General features: G+C 55.7%; 1 protein-coding gene across 1 annotated transcript in view; it reads right to left on the bottom strand.

Moving 5' to 3' along the window:
• Positions 1 to 7,104: 7,104 nt before the first annotated feature.
• The window catches only part of GRK5 (G protein-coupled receptor kinase 5), a 228,061-nt gene continuing 217,727 nt past the window's right edge, over positions 7,105 to 17,438 (bottom strand). Inside the window, exons 12-16 of the mRNA NM_174331.2 lie at positions 16,176 to 16,384; positions 11,832 to 11,969; positions 10,882 to 11,019; positions 10,051 to 10,182; positions 7,105 to 7,790 (exon numbers count right to left, since the gene is read on the bottom strand). Coding sequence (NP_776756.1) covers positions 7,692 to 7,790; positions 10,051 to 10,182; positions 10,882 to 11,019; positions 11,832 to 11,969; positions 16,176 to 16,384 — 716 coding nt within the window. The 3' untranslated portion in view covers positions 7,105 to 7,691. The remainder of the gene's footprint in view (positions 7,791 to 10,050; positions 10,183 to 10,881; positions 11,020 to 11,831; positions 11,970 to 16,175; positions 16,385 to 17,438) is intronic.

Below are 17,438 nucleotides of genomic sequence, written 5' to 3'. Positions count from 1 at the left end.
CAGACCCTCCAAGTTCCCGTCTTTGCCTCCTAAACCATAGCTGAAATGTTGGTCCTTACTGGCCCCTCAGAGCAAAATGCTTGTCAGTCCAGCTTTGGTTGTTTCTTTCCTTCCTCCAGATCCTGAACTCTGGCCCACCCTCAGCCCGAGCCAGCATGCAGCCCCTTGGAGAATACGCTGGACTTTTGGTGAAGCATCCTCTTCTAGAAAGAATGAGGGTGGGAAGTGGAGTGAGAAGAGGCTTGTTTACTCCCCTTCTAAATGAAAACCTCCTTTATACCCAACACCTGAGCCCTTGTAGGCCTCAGAGTCAAAGCAGCCTCTCTTCTGAGATATCGTCTGTCCCTCTGTTGCAATGACCCCTTCTTTCTTCCTTTACAAGAACCCTTTTGGACAAAAATCTCCCCTAACTCCAGACTTGTTTTGTATTTGAGCCCTGGCTTTCTAAGTCAAGTCTACAAGCACTTTCAGAGAGGCCTGGCTTTTATTACCTGTTTACCCACCCCACCCCCCATACCTCTCCCTTTAGGTAATTTTTTCTTTAAGTTTTTGGCTTATCCTTTCATTTTTTAAAATATAAGGCAAGACGATAACCCAGTGCACCTTGCTCCCATTTTTGGAGAACCAAGGCAGTCAGCCACATGCACCATCTCCATTTTTATACATGCAAACCTCACCCAGGATGTCTCAGCTTAACAAGCTGTCCACAGGGAGACCCTGGGCTTCAGTGAGATTTCAGGGAGATGAAAGCACTTTGTAAATCAGTGGCCCTCAAACCTAAGTGTGTCCTAAATCACTTGGATGGCCTGTTACCAGGTCTTGCCCAGAGTTCCTGACTCAGCGGGCCTGGGTGGGGGCCGGTGAGAGTTTGCCCGAGCTCCCAGGGACCAGACCTTGAGAAGCACTAGTGTGAGCCCCACTCAGGGCAGGGCGAACATACTCCAGTCTCCCTAAGACATCGATACCTCCGAGTGCAGGGCCTGAGGGGACAGCGGTGGGAACGTAGGCCCTGGCTTGACTACAGACCTTGGCCTGACGCTCCACTTTGAAGTTCTCTTCTCAACGGTCGCCCGTGGACGGAAGCTTCTCCTGGGAGCTTGTTAGGCAGGCAGACCCTGACCCAGGCCTGGTAAATCAGAGTCTGTGGTTTACAAAGAGCTCAGGTAAGGCTGTGCTCCCTTAGGTGAGAGGCACTGGTCTGAGTCTCCACACACCCTGGTTTTTATCTATGGAATAGGGGGCTGATGGCCCCTGGAATGAAGCTGAAGAGGACAGAGGCTTTATCTGAGTTTGACTGAGTAGGGTGAGCACTCACCCTCTAGCCACACGAACGGCCTCCTCCTTGTGCTCTCTGCCCCTACCCACAGCAGACCCCGTCCGGGCAGTGTTTGGCTTGAGGCACAGCTGGGCAAAGTGCTGCCAGGGGCCCTGGCCTGCTGCTGCCTAAGTGCCCATCCCCGAGGGCTTCTCTTTCCTTCCTCTTCACGGTCTCCAGGGGTGTCAAGTTGGTCCTGTGACCCCACAGACCCTGTTCCAGAGGATAGCAGCCTGAAGCTCCTTAGTGCCTGGGGGTGTCCACTCAGAGCCTGGAAATGAACTAGTTGGAGGACATTTTGGCAAAAGTCACGAGGACACTTAGCAAATCCATGGCTGTCTGGAGTGAGGGAGGGGACTGAGAGATACTGTCTGCACCCGGCTCGCCCCGTCTACCTGGGAAACGCTCAAGTCACTGGGCAGAGGGTGTGGGTGGTAGGGGCGGCAGGGGCCTGAGGCTGGAGTTTCCCCCTCGAGCCCTCTGTCTGCCTGCGGGGCCAGCTCAGATAGGAGGGTTTATGGGACGGCGGGAGAAGGTCCCAGAGAAAATGCCAGGGCCACCGAGAGAATAGCCCCTGGCAGGTAAGGCAGGGGCTCCCCACCCCTGTTCAGAGGCTCAGCGCACTTCCTCCTCTACTTTCTCTCCAGGTGAGGTCACCTCAGCCCACCAGGTTCCCCACCCTTCCCCATCCCTATTGCTCACCAGACCCTGCTCCAGGAGCCAGAGGACAACATGACTCTGATTCCTACCGTCCCTGTGAAGCAGGAGGCTCAAGCCTTGACTCCCAGCTCAGGGCCTCCCTCACCAGGTGCTGGGGCTGAAACCAGCTCGACTTGGGGCTGTGAGGGGCTGATGTGTGTGGGTCTAGGACCCCCACCCTGTTCTAGGACCAAAGACAGCCAGGGTGGCTGTGTCCTCCAGGACAGAGGCCTCTGTTCTGAGCATCACAGGGTCCTCCTGAATCTTTCAGGAGTCCCCCACTCCACCCTCTGCTCCTGGCAGGTGCTATTCCATTTTACACATGAAGCCACTGAGGCTCAGTGATAAGTGGCCACTCAGGTCCTACTGACGGTCAGTAAAGTGTTGTTAGCACCCAAAGTGAAGGTCACTCGGTCATGTTCGATTCTGCGGTCCCATGGACTATACAGTCCGTGGAATTCTCCAGGCCAGAATACTGGAGTGGGTAGCTGTTCCCTTCTCCAGGCGATCTTCCCAACCCAGGGATCGAACCCAGATTTCCCACATTGCAGGTGGATTCTTTACCAGCTGAGTCACTAGGGAAGCCCAAGAATACTGGGGTGGGTATCCTATCCCTTCTCCAGCATATCTTCCTGACCCAGGAATCAAACTGGGGTCTCCTGCATTGCAGGTGGGTTCTTTACTAGCTGAGCTTCCAGGGAAGCCCACTTAGCACCCAAAGTCCTGCTCATTGTCCTACTGGGCCAAGCAGGTGGAGAGGGAGACTGAGGGCTCTCGGGGCCTAGACTGGGACTCTGGGTTCAGAGGCACAAAGGCCATCCTGCTGTGCTGGTGTGCAGTTCTGACATGCAGCTCTGTGAAGGCTGAAAGGCCAGAAGAGGTCCTGTCTGCAGAGCCCATCTCGGAGTTATGGCCTTTGTCGGGTATTAATAAAACCTGCTGGGGGAGGTGCCCCATCTGACGTTGGGGTGCAGGCACTGACTTGGGCCCGCTCACCCCATCCTGCCTGGCATCATGTGACAGGAGCACTCTGGAGCCATCTGTTGGGTTTGGGATCAGAAGTCAGCCTAGAAAGGGCTCCTTAGGCCCTGCCCCCCGGAGTGGGGCTAGCTGTGGTCAGGTCGGATGGTCACTACAGGGTCAGCCTTGGGTGGGGCTGAACCGTCCACCTGATGAAAGTTTAACTCAGAGACCGAAGCGGCAGGTTCTGGCATCTTGAGGGCAGCTGGCTTTGGCAGAAGGAACAGAACAGCTCAGAAGGAAAGAATGCAGCCGTATTTTCATTAAGGAATTTATTTCTCTTAAAAAAAAACCAAAACAACAGTGGTTCGATCTAGATACAGCAGCACTGTGACATATTCGAGGAAACATACAAAGATTCAGAGCAGCAGGAGAACAAAAGCCGGTCTCTTCAGGAACGACCTCCAAAATGGAACTATTTTTATTCATCAATGTTAAAATTTCCCTGAAAAAAAAAAAAGAAACCTTTGGATACTAGAAGGATTATTATTTTCACACTACCAACAGCCACGAAGCTCTTCTAATTGAGAACACTTGCTTCTGATCTATTACAAAAATGACTTAGTGATGCACCGGAGCAAGACGTCTAGATTCTTCTTTTGGGGTGTGTCTTTCCCTCGGAAGGAGAGCTAGCGTTTCAAAAGTTTTAGCCACTGTCCACAGCACAAGACTTTAAAGTTAGACCTGATGAGCACCCACACCTGCTGGAGCTGGAAAAGCTGGGCTGGTTCGTTGTAGGTACAGAAGGGGTCTCGGGGGATGAGGTGTCACCGTCTTGGTCTGTTGTGATCAGAAAGACGTGAGCTCTCTGCCATTCATGACTCACAGCCCTGCGCTTGGAGATGCACAAAGATTTCACATGCTTTCTGTACAAAGGCTAAAATGTTAGGAGGTCCTACTTCAGAGTGTGGAGATAGAGAACAGGAGACGACCAGAGGGGTTGCCCCCAGGTACACAATCACATAGCAAACTGAGAGGCGAGCCCAGTGTCACCCTGACTAGCATTCCCTCTTCATCTCTGGGGACTGCTGACAGTCGGCAAGGCTGCTGTTCCCCTTGGCCGAGGCCTAGGGTGCCAAGTTCAGGGGGCTGCGGGGCTCCCTCTGTATTGAGGTCTGGGTCAGCAGTTTGCATGAGAAAGTTGGTGGGAAAACTTCGAGGGATGGGGGGAGGACAGGGTGTGAAAGGATGAGGAGCCTCCATGGTGAGCTGGGCACCTTGGAATGGCATGGACACCTCCTGCCTCTCGGAGGGCAGGCCCTCAACATCATCCAGGCTTGCTAGGTCCAAGGGCAGGCAGCCACATTCCACTTGTGCCTTTGATGTCAAGGCTGCACTCCCACACGTGATCTCAGAACTCACTGCCATTTGCCCCCATGGGCTGCCTGAGAAGTGTGCACACACCAGACCCCACTGTGAGCTTCCAGGGAGCATGGCCTCCGACACAGAGACTCTCTTTTGCTGAGAGCAGTGCCTTTTGGGACAGAAGCCCTCCTGGGGCTGCTCAAGACAGAGCAACATTTGGCTACTGTGCCAGCCAACTGCCCTTGTAAGAAGCCTCGTGGTTTTCAAAGTGATGATCCGGCCTAGAAAGATGAGAGGATGAGTTGTTGTGGGAGGTGGTGCCATCCTCCAGGAAGGTGGGGTTGGGTCTTTGTGATCTTAAGAGTGATATTATGGGAGAACCCCCGTGCCAGGGGCTCGAGAAACACTCCTGGGTCATGGTGATCATGGCAGAGAGACCACCCCCATCCCACCGGGTACAGAGGCTTGTCTCCTGAAAAGTGGAAGCAGAGACGCTTTTGCAAGACCCTGCGTCTCACGTCAAAGGCACAAAGTCAGCGAAGATCCGGAGAGAAGAACATAAAGACTTGGAGGAAGAAAGGCTCTTCCATGAAGAGCTCCAATGCAGTAAAAAGATTTAAATCCACTCACTGTCCAAAGATGCCTCATCCTGGACAGGTGGGTGGTAGGAAGTTTTCTTCTTAATTAAAAAGAAATCTTTAAAAAAATGCAGCTATAGAAAACAAGCCAGAGTAGAAGCTTGTGGGGGGCGGTTGGTACAGGGTCGGGGCATCCAGGGGCAGGACCTGTGGGGACCCCGAGAGGAGGGGGCTGACTTTCAGGCACTATTCTAAATGAAGTACAGAGCAATGGGCCTAAAGGAAGAGCAGGATTGCAAAGGCCAACGAGTCTGACTCTGTGTCCTCTGGGCACTCGGGGGCAGGTAGTGACTGTGAAGGAAGACGCCTGTGATTCTGAGAGCCATGCAAAGCTCTGTGCTTTTAGCATCTCTGCTCTCACAATGTAGAAACACACTGGTTCATGTTTCCTTTCTTGCTCCTTGAGGATGCTTAATGCAAACCAACAGTGCATTGGCTTTGAGGTGCAAAGAGACGGACTTCTGCACACCAGTCAATTTGGAAAAGCTTGGGTCGCTGTGAATGCAGCAAAATGAATGAAACTTCCGGACAGGAGGGTGGTGGCGTGGGCTGGTGACTATCCCAGCAGGATGACTGTCCCTCTTTTGATCAAGAAAGGAAGGTCAGTCAGAGCTCGAGGATCTTAAAATACTGGTCAAAGAGCTCCACTTCCTCAGCAAAAATTCAGTATAGCTGTTTGTATTCATCTTGTACTCAGCCCAGGAAAGCGAAGGGAAGCAGCCTTGGAGACATGAGCTGGTCTTGAAGAAAATAATACTGTATTAAAGGGATCTGAGGGAAGCCCAACTGTTTCCTGGCTCCTCTTTGCTTGTAAAATGGCCTCAAAATGGTCAGTTGCAAAGGTCAGGCGCCTGTCTAGCGCCCAGACCCAGTGGCATGGGTTGGGGAAGAGCATGGGAACTACACACAAGGCTGACACACTGGCTTCTCTCTCTTCCTGAAACCTCAGGCTCCAAAGCTGCCTGGTCACCTACAGAAGTAAGTTTGGGAGAATCGGAAGCCCCACGGGTGGCCTGAGGCAGTGGCTCTCACACTCCGGGGTGCAGCAAAGTGACCTGGCAAGCCTTCTGAAGAAGCGGGTTCCTGGACCTACTCCCAGAAAACCCCATTCTGTGGGTTTGGGGTGGAGCCCGGAATCTGTATTTTGATGGGAGATGTCACCGCAGGAAGTACAGGGCCCACACCAGGAGAAACCCGGGTAGCTGCCTGGTGGCTGAGACCAGGTCTGACCGAGGCCAACTGGGCAGGCAGGGGAGCATGGGGTGTTGACCTTTCACCCCGTCCGGGAGGGGAGGCAAAGGCGGATTTGCTCCTTGTCATCTTGTGAAGGCAGCAGGGGAAGGCCGGAGGCAACCTGGGGCTGGACGGCCATGCTCAAAGGGCCCTCTAGAGGCCCTGGGCTGGCAAAGCCACCAAGTCCCCTGGGGCTGCTTGTGCCTGGAGACTTGAGATGCCCAGTTAATACGTGCCTCTGCGCTCCCTCGCCCAGAAAGGACGGTGAGTCCTGAGCTCCTTTGGTGGCCCAGCCTCTCCCATTTGCTTGGAGAACCAACCACATCCATCCATCCATCCATGTCACCTGGGCCCCTCGAAGCTCTCAAGACCTTCTGATCCGTATATACTCAAGGGATATGCCTGGAGGCCCTGGGCAAACCACTCTCCCCTCTACAAACCCAAGACCTCTGCCCCCTGATGCTTCCATGGGCTGGAAGGGCTTGGGACTCTTGGGGTTCCATGACTACTTATCCTTGCTATGTGTCTCTTTAAAATAGAATAAAGTAATCCCCAAATGCAAGACTCTTGAAAACACACTGGCTCCAGCAGTCAGAACCTGCTCAGAAAGAAGAGGCCTAGACATCACTGTGCTGAAGACTCTCAGCTCCAAGTACTGGCCGCCTTTCAGAAGAGGAGGCCGAGCCCGAAGCAACGGCGGCATCACGTGCCCCCAAAGGGAAGTGCATGTTCTGATGGAGCAGAGCTCAGGTGACTCCACGCACCCAGTGGAAGGTATTCTGGCTGGGGGTGATGTCCCAGTGTGCCTTTGGGCATTTAATTCAGATGGTTACAAGCCAACAGAACGAGGATGCCAAATGAGGAAAAGCTTATAGAGATGGATACAACCAATCCTTTAAAGGTGAAGCGTGGATCATTTTCTACATTTAATAAAAACATTTTCTCATTTGAGGCTCTGGAAGTCTTGAGTCACATTTTTCATTGCTGTTGTAAATCCCCCCCTCCCACCAACCCCCCTCTAAAATGTCTTAAAACACATGGTTTAACAGTGGCTGCACAGAAAATATACACCCTCAAAGTCTGACTTTCTTTTAAATACAAATATACAAAATGTAAACTGAGACAATAGAGAAATTTACAAAACTTTTCTTTAAAAATAATAAAGACAAAATTCAGTTCTAGTTATTAGGATGCTATTAAAATACGTGCAAGTTGTATCCAACTGGATTTCTATTGCAATGTTCGCCAGAGACACGTCCAATCCATCTCGGCTCGAGGGCCGCCTCCAAACACAGACCTGAGTGGAAATCTCTTTGAGGAACTGGGAGGCTCCCCATCTCAGGGGTGGGCCGCCTCCTTCCCCGGCTCCTGGAGGGCTTCCCCGCCCGCCCGCCAGGGTGGGAGCTCCTCTGGTTGCAATTCTGCTTCTAAGAAGAAGGGTCCAGGCTGGTCCCACCGTGGACTTCAGGCCAGAGCTGCAACTAGCTGCTTCCGGTGGAGTTTGAACTCACGTGGTTTGAATTGATGTGGTGGTTAAAACTGGTCTTGGAATTGGGTGAACTCTTGGAATTGTTTTGATGCTGGGAGGGGGCGGTGAGCAGAGAGGAGAGAGAGAGCAAGAGCAAGTCAGTCATTGCAGAGTCAGGCCCTGGGGCCCTCGCCTCACAGGGGCCTCGGAATCTGAGCCGGAAGGGGCTTGGGTGACCAGCCCTCCCTCTTGCTTTCTGCTGCCTTCTGTTTTCCCCCCACAGGCTTAGGTCCACAGGCCACCCTGCGGGCAGAGGGCTTCTCCTGGTGCCCGGGCGGAGGGCTTCTCCAGAAGCCCACGCCAGGAAGGAGGCGGTCCCTCTATATTAATATCTACATGGTTAGACCTGCTGGCCTGGAGTTAGGCTGCCAGTTCAAACCCTAAATGTGCCACTTCTTAGCTGAGTGACCTTGAGCAAGCGTCTGACTCCGTTGGCTGCCTAGCCTTTGTAAGGTGGGGTAGGAGCCACTTGTGCCCAGGGCTGTTGGAAAAAGGAAACAAGGCTGTGTATACAAAGGGCTCTCTTGGGTGCCCGGCTCCGGAACCACGAGCTGCTCACCCTTAGCACCCCCGGAAGTCTCTCAGCATCCCATCCCAGGAGAGGAAAGTTCCGGGTGTCTGCTCCCCCCGTTGGTGGTGTTGTCAGGCACGTGCTGAGGCCACTGTTCTCCACCCCACTAAGTCCTCTTTCCACCCCGGGCAGCGAGCATCTCCATCCTGCATTTTCCGATGGGCAAACAGAGGCTGGGAGAGGGTCATTGAGCTGCCACCCAACCGGGAAGGGGTCAGGGCTGGATTTGAACCTGGACTGTGAGCTTCCATAGCAAACACTTGTCCCAGAATCTGGGGCTGTCCTGTCAGAGGTGGGGGTCATTTCTGTCTGGAATTTCAATTTTACTTGATGGAGGCATTTGAAAATTATATTTTTACAGTAGGCGGAGATGAGTATGTTTGTGGAATAGGGGGTGAAACTCTCATGAAGTTTCTAGATAAAACTGCAAACTTGGGCCCTCAGTCTGCATTTTCTCTCTGGATTCTGCCAGATCCATGCTCCCCACCCTGTTATCCCAGATCCTCTGCGTGGGCTCACAGGCTGTGTGACCTTGAGCAAGTTCCCTAACCCCTCTCAGCCTCAGTTTCCTCATCTGTGAAATGGGGTGATGGGAGCACTTCCGGGGCTCACCCTCCGCTAAGGTCCCCAAAGGAGGGATGCGGTTTTGCCTGCTGCTGCATCCTAAGTCCTCAGGTAACAGTCTGGCATGAGTAGGTTCTCAATACACACTGGTGGAATGAATGGCTGAACGGAGGCCTGGGGTTTTATGAAGATTAAATAGGAGACGCCTTCAAAAAGCACTCAGCGCAGGGCCTGGCCCACGGTGGAGTGCCACAGCCATCTGGTCCCTGTTATTTAAGGGGGAGGGAGGTGGGATGCCAAGGGTCTGGGGACAGAGCTGCACCTGCCTTCACCTCTTCATCCCCCTGGGGAGAGGGGCTGCTCCTGTGGGCTGGGAGAGAGGAGAGTAAGGAACCAGGGGCCTCGCAGGTCTGGGGATGGGACCACGCCTTCTTAAAGGACCAGGCCAGGAGGGGGCGCTATAGTGACTAACCCCTTCTTGGTGGCAGGGATGAGGGTAGGGGTCTCTCTCCTAGGCCTGCCTGGTCCTGCCTGGGACATTTCTCCCATTTGGCCCCATCAACCCTTGATCCAACACCAGGCTCTGAGAGAAGAATACCTTTTCCTGAGGGACAAAGTCTCCTCTGGCTGCCGACTGGAAGGCCCAGCATCAAACTACAGGGCCCCTCCTCAGGAGCCCCGAGGTTCTGTGGGGATCGCCTGTGCAACACCAGGTACACCTGTTCTCTGTCAAATCTTTGCGTGCATAACTGGCGTCGCCTTTACAAAGATTCTCAACCAGGGACGTTTTTTGTCCCCAGGCCCTGGGGACATATTTGACTGACACACAGGAGTGGATGCTACTGCCATCTACTGGCTGGAGGCCAGGGGTGCTGCTGAACCCCTAAAGGCACAGGACAGCCCCCACAACAAAGAATAAACCCAATGCATCGACAGCGCTGAGGCTGAGGAACCCTGACAGAGGGTGAACTTTGGGTTTGCCCCTCCGCTCTGGGGACCTCATTAACCAGTGGGTTTCAAGGCACTTCACACAGGTTGCCTGTCCTTCCAGGCTGCAGCTGCAACCCCTCATCTCCCTGGCCAGCAAGTTGGTCTCAGTCCTATGGAAGGGTCAGGCCTGGGGTTCCCGGAGCTGAGACCAGGGCATCCAGGTTGGGGTGGGAGGTGAGGGTCTCACCTGACGCTTGAAGAGCCTCTGGAGCAGCCCTTTCTTTGGCGGTTCCGGAGGGTGGCTTCGGTTCAGGTCCGGTGAGAGGGTACCGTGGGGTCCGAACACGTTCAGCTCCTTAAAGCACTCTGTTTCTATCATCTGGAGAAGCGGTCAAAACACAGGCAGGGTGAGGGCTGTCCAGGCCATCCCGGGGGGACAGGCAGCCCAGCAGCCCGGCTGTGGGTGACACTGTCCCTGCCAGGCCCTCCACTCGCCCAGGGTGAGACCCCGGCAGCTCCCCGCCTGCCCATACCTCTCCCAGACCGCCTGGTGAGCCGTCCTCACTCAGAAGACAGAAGCCGGCCACGGAGGCTGGGATGGAGGTGCTCATTTTCCAGCCACCCTCAGCTCCTCCTTCACCCCAGGGCTCTACACCGTCCCACTCCAGGGCTGCAGGCCAACCTCCCCATCATGTCTATCTCACATGAACCAGCTCGGACTGGGCTCCATCCTCGTGTGCAGTGCGGTAATGGGAGCACTTTGCTGGCTCACCCTGCACTAAGATCCCCAAAGGAGGGATGCAGTTTTGCCTGCTGGTGCATCTTCAGTCCTCAGGTAACCACCCCGACTCCATCACCCACCTCGGGCCTCCAGCTGCTGCCGTTTCCCAGCCACGCTTCTCCAGAGTCATCTGGATAGGCCTCCTCTCCCCTCCCCGCCAGCTCCTGACCCTGCACCACGCCACCGCCCCAGTCCGCCCACCAGAACACCGCCCCCCCCGCCCCCCCTCCCCCGCCTCGCCGTCAGAGCAGCCCCGCCCCCGCTTTGGGGTGAAGCTGAGGACCCCACCGTGCTCACCTCGCTTTGCCACGGGATGGGCACAGAGCCCGTGGAGAACTTGGAGTAGAAGTCGTCGTCCGTGTGGTCCAGGTTGACGCCCTTCACGGTGGAGAACTGCTCGATGTCCAAGACGTCCTTGCAGTACACGGCCCGGGGCTGGGGAGGGAGGGATTTGAATGGGGAGCGGGGGCGGGGGGGTGGTGGTGGGGTGGTGCAGGGAAGGGGGGGCAGGGGTGGTCTCCCAGGGCCTCCCCCCAGCCCTGGGAACCTGGGCTGCCCTGGCTCAGTGGGACCAAGGGGCCCCCAGTTGGGGTGATGAGAACTCAAGGCGCCTTCCTGCCATCACTGACCCACACAGGCTGTGATGGGGCATGTCCCCAGGAGGACCACTCTGGCCCTTCCCACATCAGAGGCCAGTCAGAAGCGGTAGGTCACCATGCAGGCTCGTCTGCCACACACAGCCCTGGGCTGGGGTCCCAGCTGTGGTGCTTAGGTACTTTGGGAAAGTCACATAACCCCTGAAGGCCTTAGTTTCCTCGCCTGCAAAATGGGGACAATCGAGGCACTAGGACAGGAGGCTGTTGTCAGTGCTGCTATGGACCTGATGCTGTAACCCTGGTGATCTCTTTCATCTCTCTTGTCCGCCAAACATGCTCTGGGGCTGCAGTTCAGGGACTCACAGAGACAAACCCGGGCCCTGCCCTCTGGGAGTTCAAGATCGGTGGGGGAGGGCTCCCAAGGGCTCTAGGAGCCTGGGAATCTGGAAATGAAAACTTCATAGAGGTGATGAAGCTAGGGTGGGTGCAGAGAGACCTCCTCAGACCAGGCGATGCTCTGCTACTGGCAGATGGGAGCCACCCCCTGCCCACGGGTCTCAGCCCCTGGTCCAGGGTCCCTCACAGACATTTAGCAAAGTCGAAGGTCATAAACCAGTGCACAGGCTCAGTCCAGGCTGGGGAGCTACTCACATCTGGAACAAAGGGGGGATCCAACATCCCGGCCTCTAAGCGCTTGAAATTCATGTTCCTGAAGAAGGGGTGTCTCTTGACCTCCGCGGCCCCTTCCTCCTGGCAGCCCAGCCTCTGCTTTGCATCTTTGGTGAGCAGCTGCAAAAGGAGAGCCCCATGAGGACACGCCGGGTGGGGGGCCTTTCCTCCTGCCCAGAGGCCCGAGGGGTGAGGGGCTTTGGAGAGCTTGTGATCACCTCCCTTCCACACAAGAATCCCCGAGCCATCCCCCGCCAAGACATCCCTTGGCTCACGTCCACCAGCCCTGGGCCACCCCAGGTTCCCATCAGACACCGCTCGACCCTGATTCGGGAGGCTCTCCTGAACCGCGATGCGCTTTGTGGTCCCAGGATCCCAGCGTGCTCAGATGCCTGGAACCCTCAGGAGAGCAGGAGTCCTGTCTGATTCTGCCCACGACTGCATGTCCAGAGCCTGGTGCGTACCTGGCACCCACTAGTGTGTGCTGAACTGGCATCCCCTCTTCTGCTCCAGGTAAGCTACCAAGGGCAAAGACTGGTCTGTGGATTCTCTCATTTGTTTACGCGATTCGTAAGTACATTGCAGACTTGCACCCAGGAGGCACCGAGAGACGGGATGCTGAGGGTCTGGCCTCAGCAAAGTCATGTTAAGAGGACCCATCAGGGCAAGGCAGATGCGACACCACAGTGGCAAAGGAAATGAGAACTGGCTGTTAGCTGAGGGATCAGGAGGTGGTCTGGGGAGGGGGCATCTGAGACAGGCTTTCCAGGCCAGGAGAAGGCACTGGAGGGACCTGTGACAGCGTAAGCAGGGCAAGCTTGGAGAACACTCATCTTTGAGTCTGAGGGAAGGATGGGAGTGAGAGAGATGGGTCAGAGTGAAAGGGACCAGCTGGGGAGAGTGATGGAGGGTCCTGGAGGCCAGGTCTGGAGGTAGGATTTTAATACAGAGGTAGTGGGGAGCCAAGGATGGTTGGGGGTGGAGGAAGGTCCTCATCACAAACAAAAGGCAGGATGGAAGGTTATTAGGAGAGGAAGGGGCTACAGGAACAGTCATGCCACCAGACCAAACTGGAGGAAGGTATGAATGAAAGATGGGGAGGGGGGAGGAGGAAGGGGAAGGGAGGGGGAGGGGCGGGACACAGATGAAGATGAGGCGGGGCCCCCACATGACTGCAGGGCATCAGCCCCCTCCCCTGTCCCACGGGAAGCCTGTGCTTCTCTCTCCTCCCCGCCACACTGAGCACTCCACCGTGTACACAGTTGGAATCTACTAAGTGTCTGCTTTGAGACAGAAATCTAAGTGGGCAGCTCGCACCTTGGAGGGAGTCCAGCCCTTTCTTCTACCAGAGTCCTGGTGGCCTCTGCACATGCTCATTCTGAGAGGCAGGGGGCCTCCTGGGGTCCACAGTCTGGAGAGGAGACTTGCTGGGACTGTCCTCCCCCCAAACTAAGGAGTGAAAGGCGACAGTGGGGCGAGCAATGGATCACGGCCTCAAAGGGACGAAGCTGTGAGACAGCCGCTCACAACGTTGCCCCACTCGGTCTACCGACCCCCCAGGCAGGCTTGGCCCCATGGACTGGTGGCTCGGGGCCACTCCTGCTCTTCTCCTGGGGCTTTGCTTGTCTCAGAGAAATCGCAGAGGCTGCAGGGCCCAAAGGCTGCAGGGGCTGGCCAGACAGATGACACAGTGAGGGAAAAAGGTGAGGGGTGGGCTGCGTGGGCCATGCCAGGCTGTCCCTCAGCTCCTGCCAGGCAGGAATGTTGGCAGGTGTCCGGGGCTTCTGCTTTTTTCAAAAGAAGCCAGAAAATCCCGGTTTTTATGTGCTTTTGCCCCATTTAAAAATCTTGGCAATTAACCCACTCTTCACTTTTTTTCTAAAACACTGTTCAGCTAAAATAAACACCCACCTATATGTTGCCTGTTTGCAACCTGGGCATCAGGTCAAGAGTTCAAAAATATTATATCAGGTATAAACCAGGAGAAGCAAGAGGGAGAGATGGTGTGAGTTTAGGTGGATGGGGCAGGCAGAGAGGGCTTCCTGGAGGAGGATGACTAGCGATGGGCTGGAAGGATGCGTGAGACTGAGACGGATACAGGGCTAGTGGGGAAAGAACAGTGCTGGACTCAGCAGGGGCCTAATAAAGGTGGGAGCTGAGGTCTGGGCTTAGGGACCGGACCCAGGAGACAGGACAGTGAGATGCATGCACTTCTGGACCACAGGGGCAGTGGAGGGGGTCTTGTGGCTGCCAAGATGGAATGGGGGCTGGGGACTAACTTTATTGCTGTTTGTATAAAAATCTTCCTCAGCAGTGGGGGCTGGAGCTGCCCTGGGCCTCCTTGGTCTCCTTACGATCAGGCCCTGCTATGTCCTGAGCCTGGTGTCCCTTGGTGGTGACAGGGCGAGCCTGACCAGATGGGTTGAGGTTACGGGCATGGAAGAAGTCCAAGATCAGACTTACAAGGCCTCAGGGTCATTTGCAAGGAGGCAGAGCGAGACCAGAGGGCTCCAGAGGTTCTTCTAGCTGAGAAAGACGAGGGGACCTTGGTTTTGATATTTGCACCTGTAAAGCCCAGGTTTGCCTGGAGCCCCAGGCTCAGCTGCCTCCTTCCCTGTAGTGGCCACCAGGGGGCAGCAGAGGAACAGCAGCGCCCCTGAGCCGATGACTGTGGGCAGGGGGCCCTCTGTGCCTCTCTGTCCTCTCAGCGGGTCCCCTGTTGCTCTTAGGGTGTCTCAAGAACTGCTTCTCTGAATTCCTGACCCTGACCCAGGCCACTTGATGCACTGACCTTCCATCCCTCACCCAGTTAGGTCCCAGCAGATAGGTACCTAGTTGCAACATCAACCAAGTATTGTTGGGTCCCCTTTCAACCCCCCTGTTTTCAACCATCCCCGAGGGTACCCCACATTTCCATGTACCTGCCTCTTGCTGTCTTGCTCCTCTTGTCCCTCTATCCCAGCTCTGGCTGTCGTGACTACCTGTTTCCTGGGAGGCTGCCCAGCTGCAGGCTGGCCCAGGCATGTGGTCCGGGCATGTGTTTGCCTGTGTACACGCCATGCCTCCCTCACGGTCTCTCACACACGCAAATGACAGACCTATGGCTCCTCTTTGGAAGGGGTCAGATGGCAGCTCTAGGCCAGATCCTTCTCCCCGTGCCTCTGTGACGTCAGACTGAGGCTGGTGAGAGGAAGTGGTCAGGCAGTGGGTGGCCAGCTCCAGGAGGGCAGCCTTCTGGGGGCGGGAGCTAGGCCAGATGGCTCTGGGGCCTCTAGCAGTGCAGCCTCGAATTTTCTAGAAGCAGAAACGTTGCTACTTTTCATCAGTTTCCCAGGCCTGCCTTTCTCTGGACTCCGGCCTGTTTGTTGATGTTCACATTTCAGACCCTGAGGGTCAGATCCCGGTCTTGCTGTTCTAGTTGCAGAGCAGAGGAAGGGACCTGGGGGTTTGCAGGTGCCAAGTGTTGGGCGCTCAGGCCCTTCCTGTCCCCGCATGGCTGGTGTTAAAGGGCGGCTGGCATTAGTGGGCAGCTCCCAGCACAGCAGTACTGAAGCCAGAGGGAAGAGGGCCCTGGGGGGCACAAGTGGGACTCGGGAGCCAGAGAGCCAGGCAGGGAAGGAAGCAGGCCCGCTGGAACCCAGAAGGGCCTCAGTCCAAGGGCGGACTCTCTCCAGCTTCACTTTTGAGGTCCTGCCACCCCATCCTCTATCCGGCTTCCAGACCCCCAGTCTGGCCCCTGCCCACCAGCCTGACTAAAGGTCCCACCCTGAGTGAGCCCTGCCTGGGGCCGGGTCAAATTCTCTATCTATGGATGCTGTCACTCAGGACCTCAGCAAGTGTGACCAACACTCCATGTAGTGGGTGGAAAACGTGAGTAAATGATGTTCGAAGGCCGAAACTATCACCACCCACCACCTGCAGCCCCTGGCCTCAGAGCAGCACCAGGGACCCAGAGCTGGACGGAACAGGAGGCCGAAGGTCAAGGGTAGGGGCTGTCCTGATGCCTTTGTATCTTGGGGGCCAGCTGGGAGCATCCCCTTTCTCCCCCATGCTGACCTCCCCCCAGAGCTGGACATAAGGGAGCCTCTCCTTGCTCACTGCAGCCCCTCTCCTTTGTCACAGAGCCACCCTGCCCCACCCCAGGCTCCCTCTTGGAAGTGTCTGTTAAACACCCCAGTCCACAGACCCTGTGGCTTCATCGCCCACACCCTAGCATGCCCTGCCCCTGCTCCCATCTGCCTGTTTGCTGTTCTCGGCTCGGGGCTGGGAGGGGAGCTGGCACTGGACACCGGCCCTAGGGCGATGCCTGGCTCACTGGGAGCTCACCATTTTGCAGATGGACTTGGCCTCCTCGGAGAACTTGTGCGAGTACACCTCCTCTGTCTCCAACACCCGGCGGTCCACCTCCTCCCGCTTCACCTTCTCCTTGCGGCCGCGGAAGGGCGACTGGCCCTCGATCATCTCGTAGATGAGGCAGCCCAGACCCCAGTAGTCGGGGCTCAGGCCATACCTCTGGTTGTTCAGGACCTCTGGAGCTGGGGGCAGAGCAGGAGATCCAGGGGACGTGAGGGACAGCTGGTGGTGGGTCAGAGCCAGGCACACGAGGCCAGGACTGAGATGCTAATGGGGCCTCAGGACGTCCTGCAACTAGGAGTGATGGTACTGCTCGCAGGAGGCCTTGGGCTCAGGGCTGGGATCCCTTCCCACTGCCGACTCCTGCCCACCAACTACTAGAAATACCTCCTCTTCCTGGGATCCTGCCTTGGTTGCTCTTCTCTGCGCTCCCAAAGGACTCTGACTGTGGCTTCAGAAGCCTGACCATGGTGGATGGAAATAACCTGTTCCCTTGACGTCTCCCCTACTAGACTGCGAGCCGCCTCATTTCCTGCTGTGCCTGATAACAGGTAGGATGCCTGGCATACGGTAGGTGTTGCACACATATTCGTTTCAATGAATGAAAGTGTGTCCACCCAAAGTAAAGATGATTTTAAATGTATCTGGAATTCCAGCAGCATCTCACTGTGACTTCCCTAACACTTTGATTAAATGGATTATAGATTCGCCAGAGAAGTGCAAGAGAAGATAGGCAGGCCGCATACATCCAGGAAGGCAAATGTATCCACATGGGTGTGGACACTGTGCACGAGAAGATGACACAGATGCCCAAGCAGGCACAGAGTGCACGCATGGATTTATCCATCCATCCATCACCCATCCATCCATCACCCATCCCTCCACCCATCATCCATCTACCCATCATCCATCCACCCATCATCCATCCATCCATCCATCATCCATCCATCACCCATCCATCCACCCATCATCCATCCATCCATCCATCACCCATCCATCCACCCATCATCCATCCACCCATCATCCATCCACCCATCATCCATCCATCCATCATCCATCCATCACCCACCCATCCACCCATCATCCATCCACCCATCATCCATCCATCCATCATCCATCCATCACCCACCCATCCACCCATCATCCATCCATCCACCCATCATCCATCCCTCCATCCATCATCCATCCATCACCCATCCATCTATCCATCATCCATCCATCCATCCATCACCCATC

Source organism: Bos taurus, chromosome 26, assembly GCF_002263795.3.
Source record: "Bos taurus isolate L1 Dominette 01449 registration number 42190680 breed Hereford chromosome 26, ARS-UCD2.0, whole genome shotgun sequence".
Lineage (NCBI taxonomy): Eukaryota > Metazoa > Chordata > Mammalia > Artiodactyla > Bovidae > Bos > Bos taurus.
Note: the sequence above shows the minus strand (reverse complement) of the source record. Positions and strands in the feature narration are given on the sequence as shown.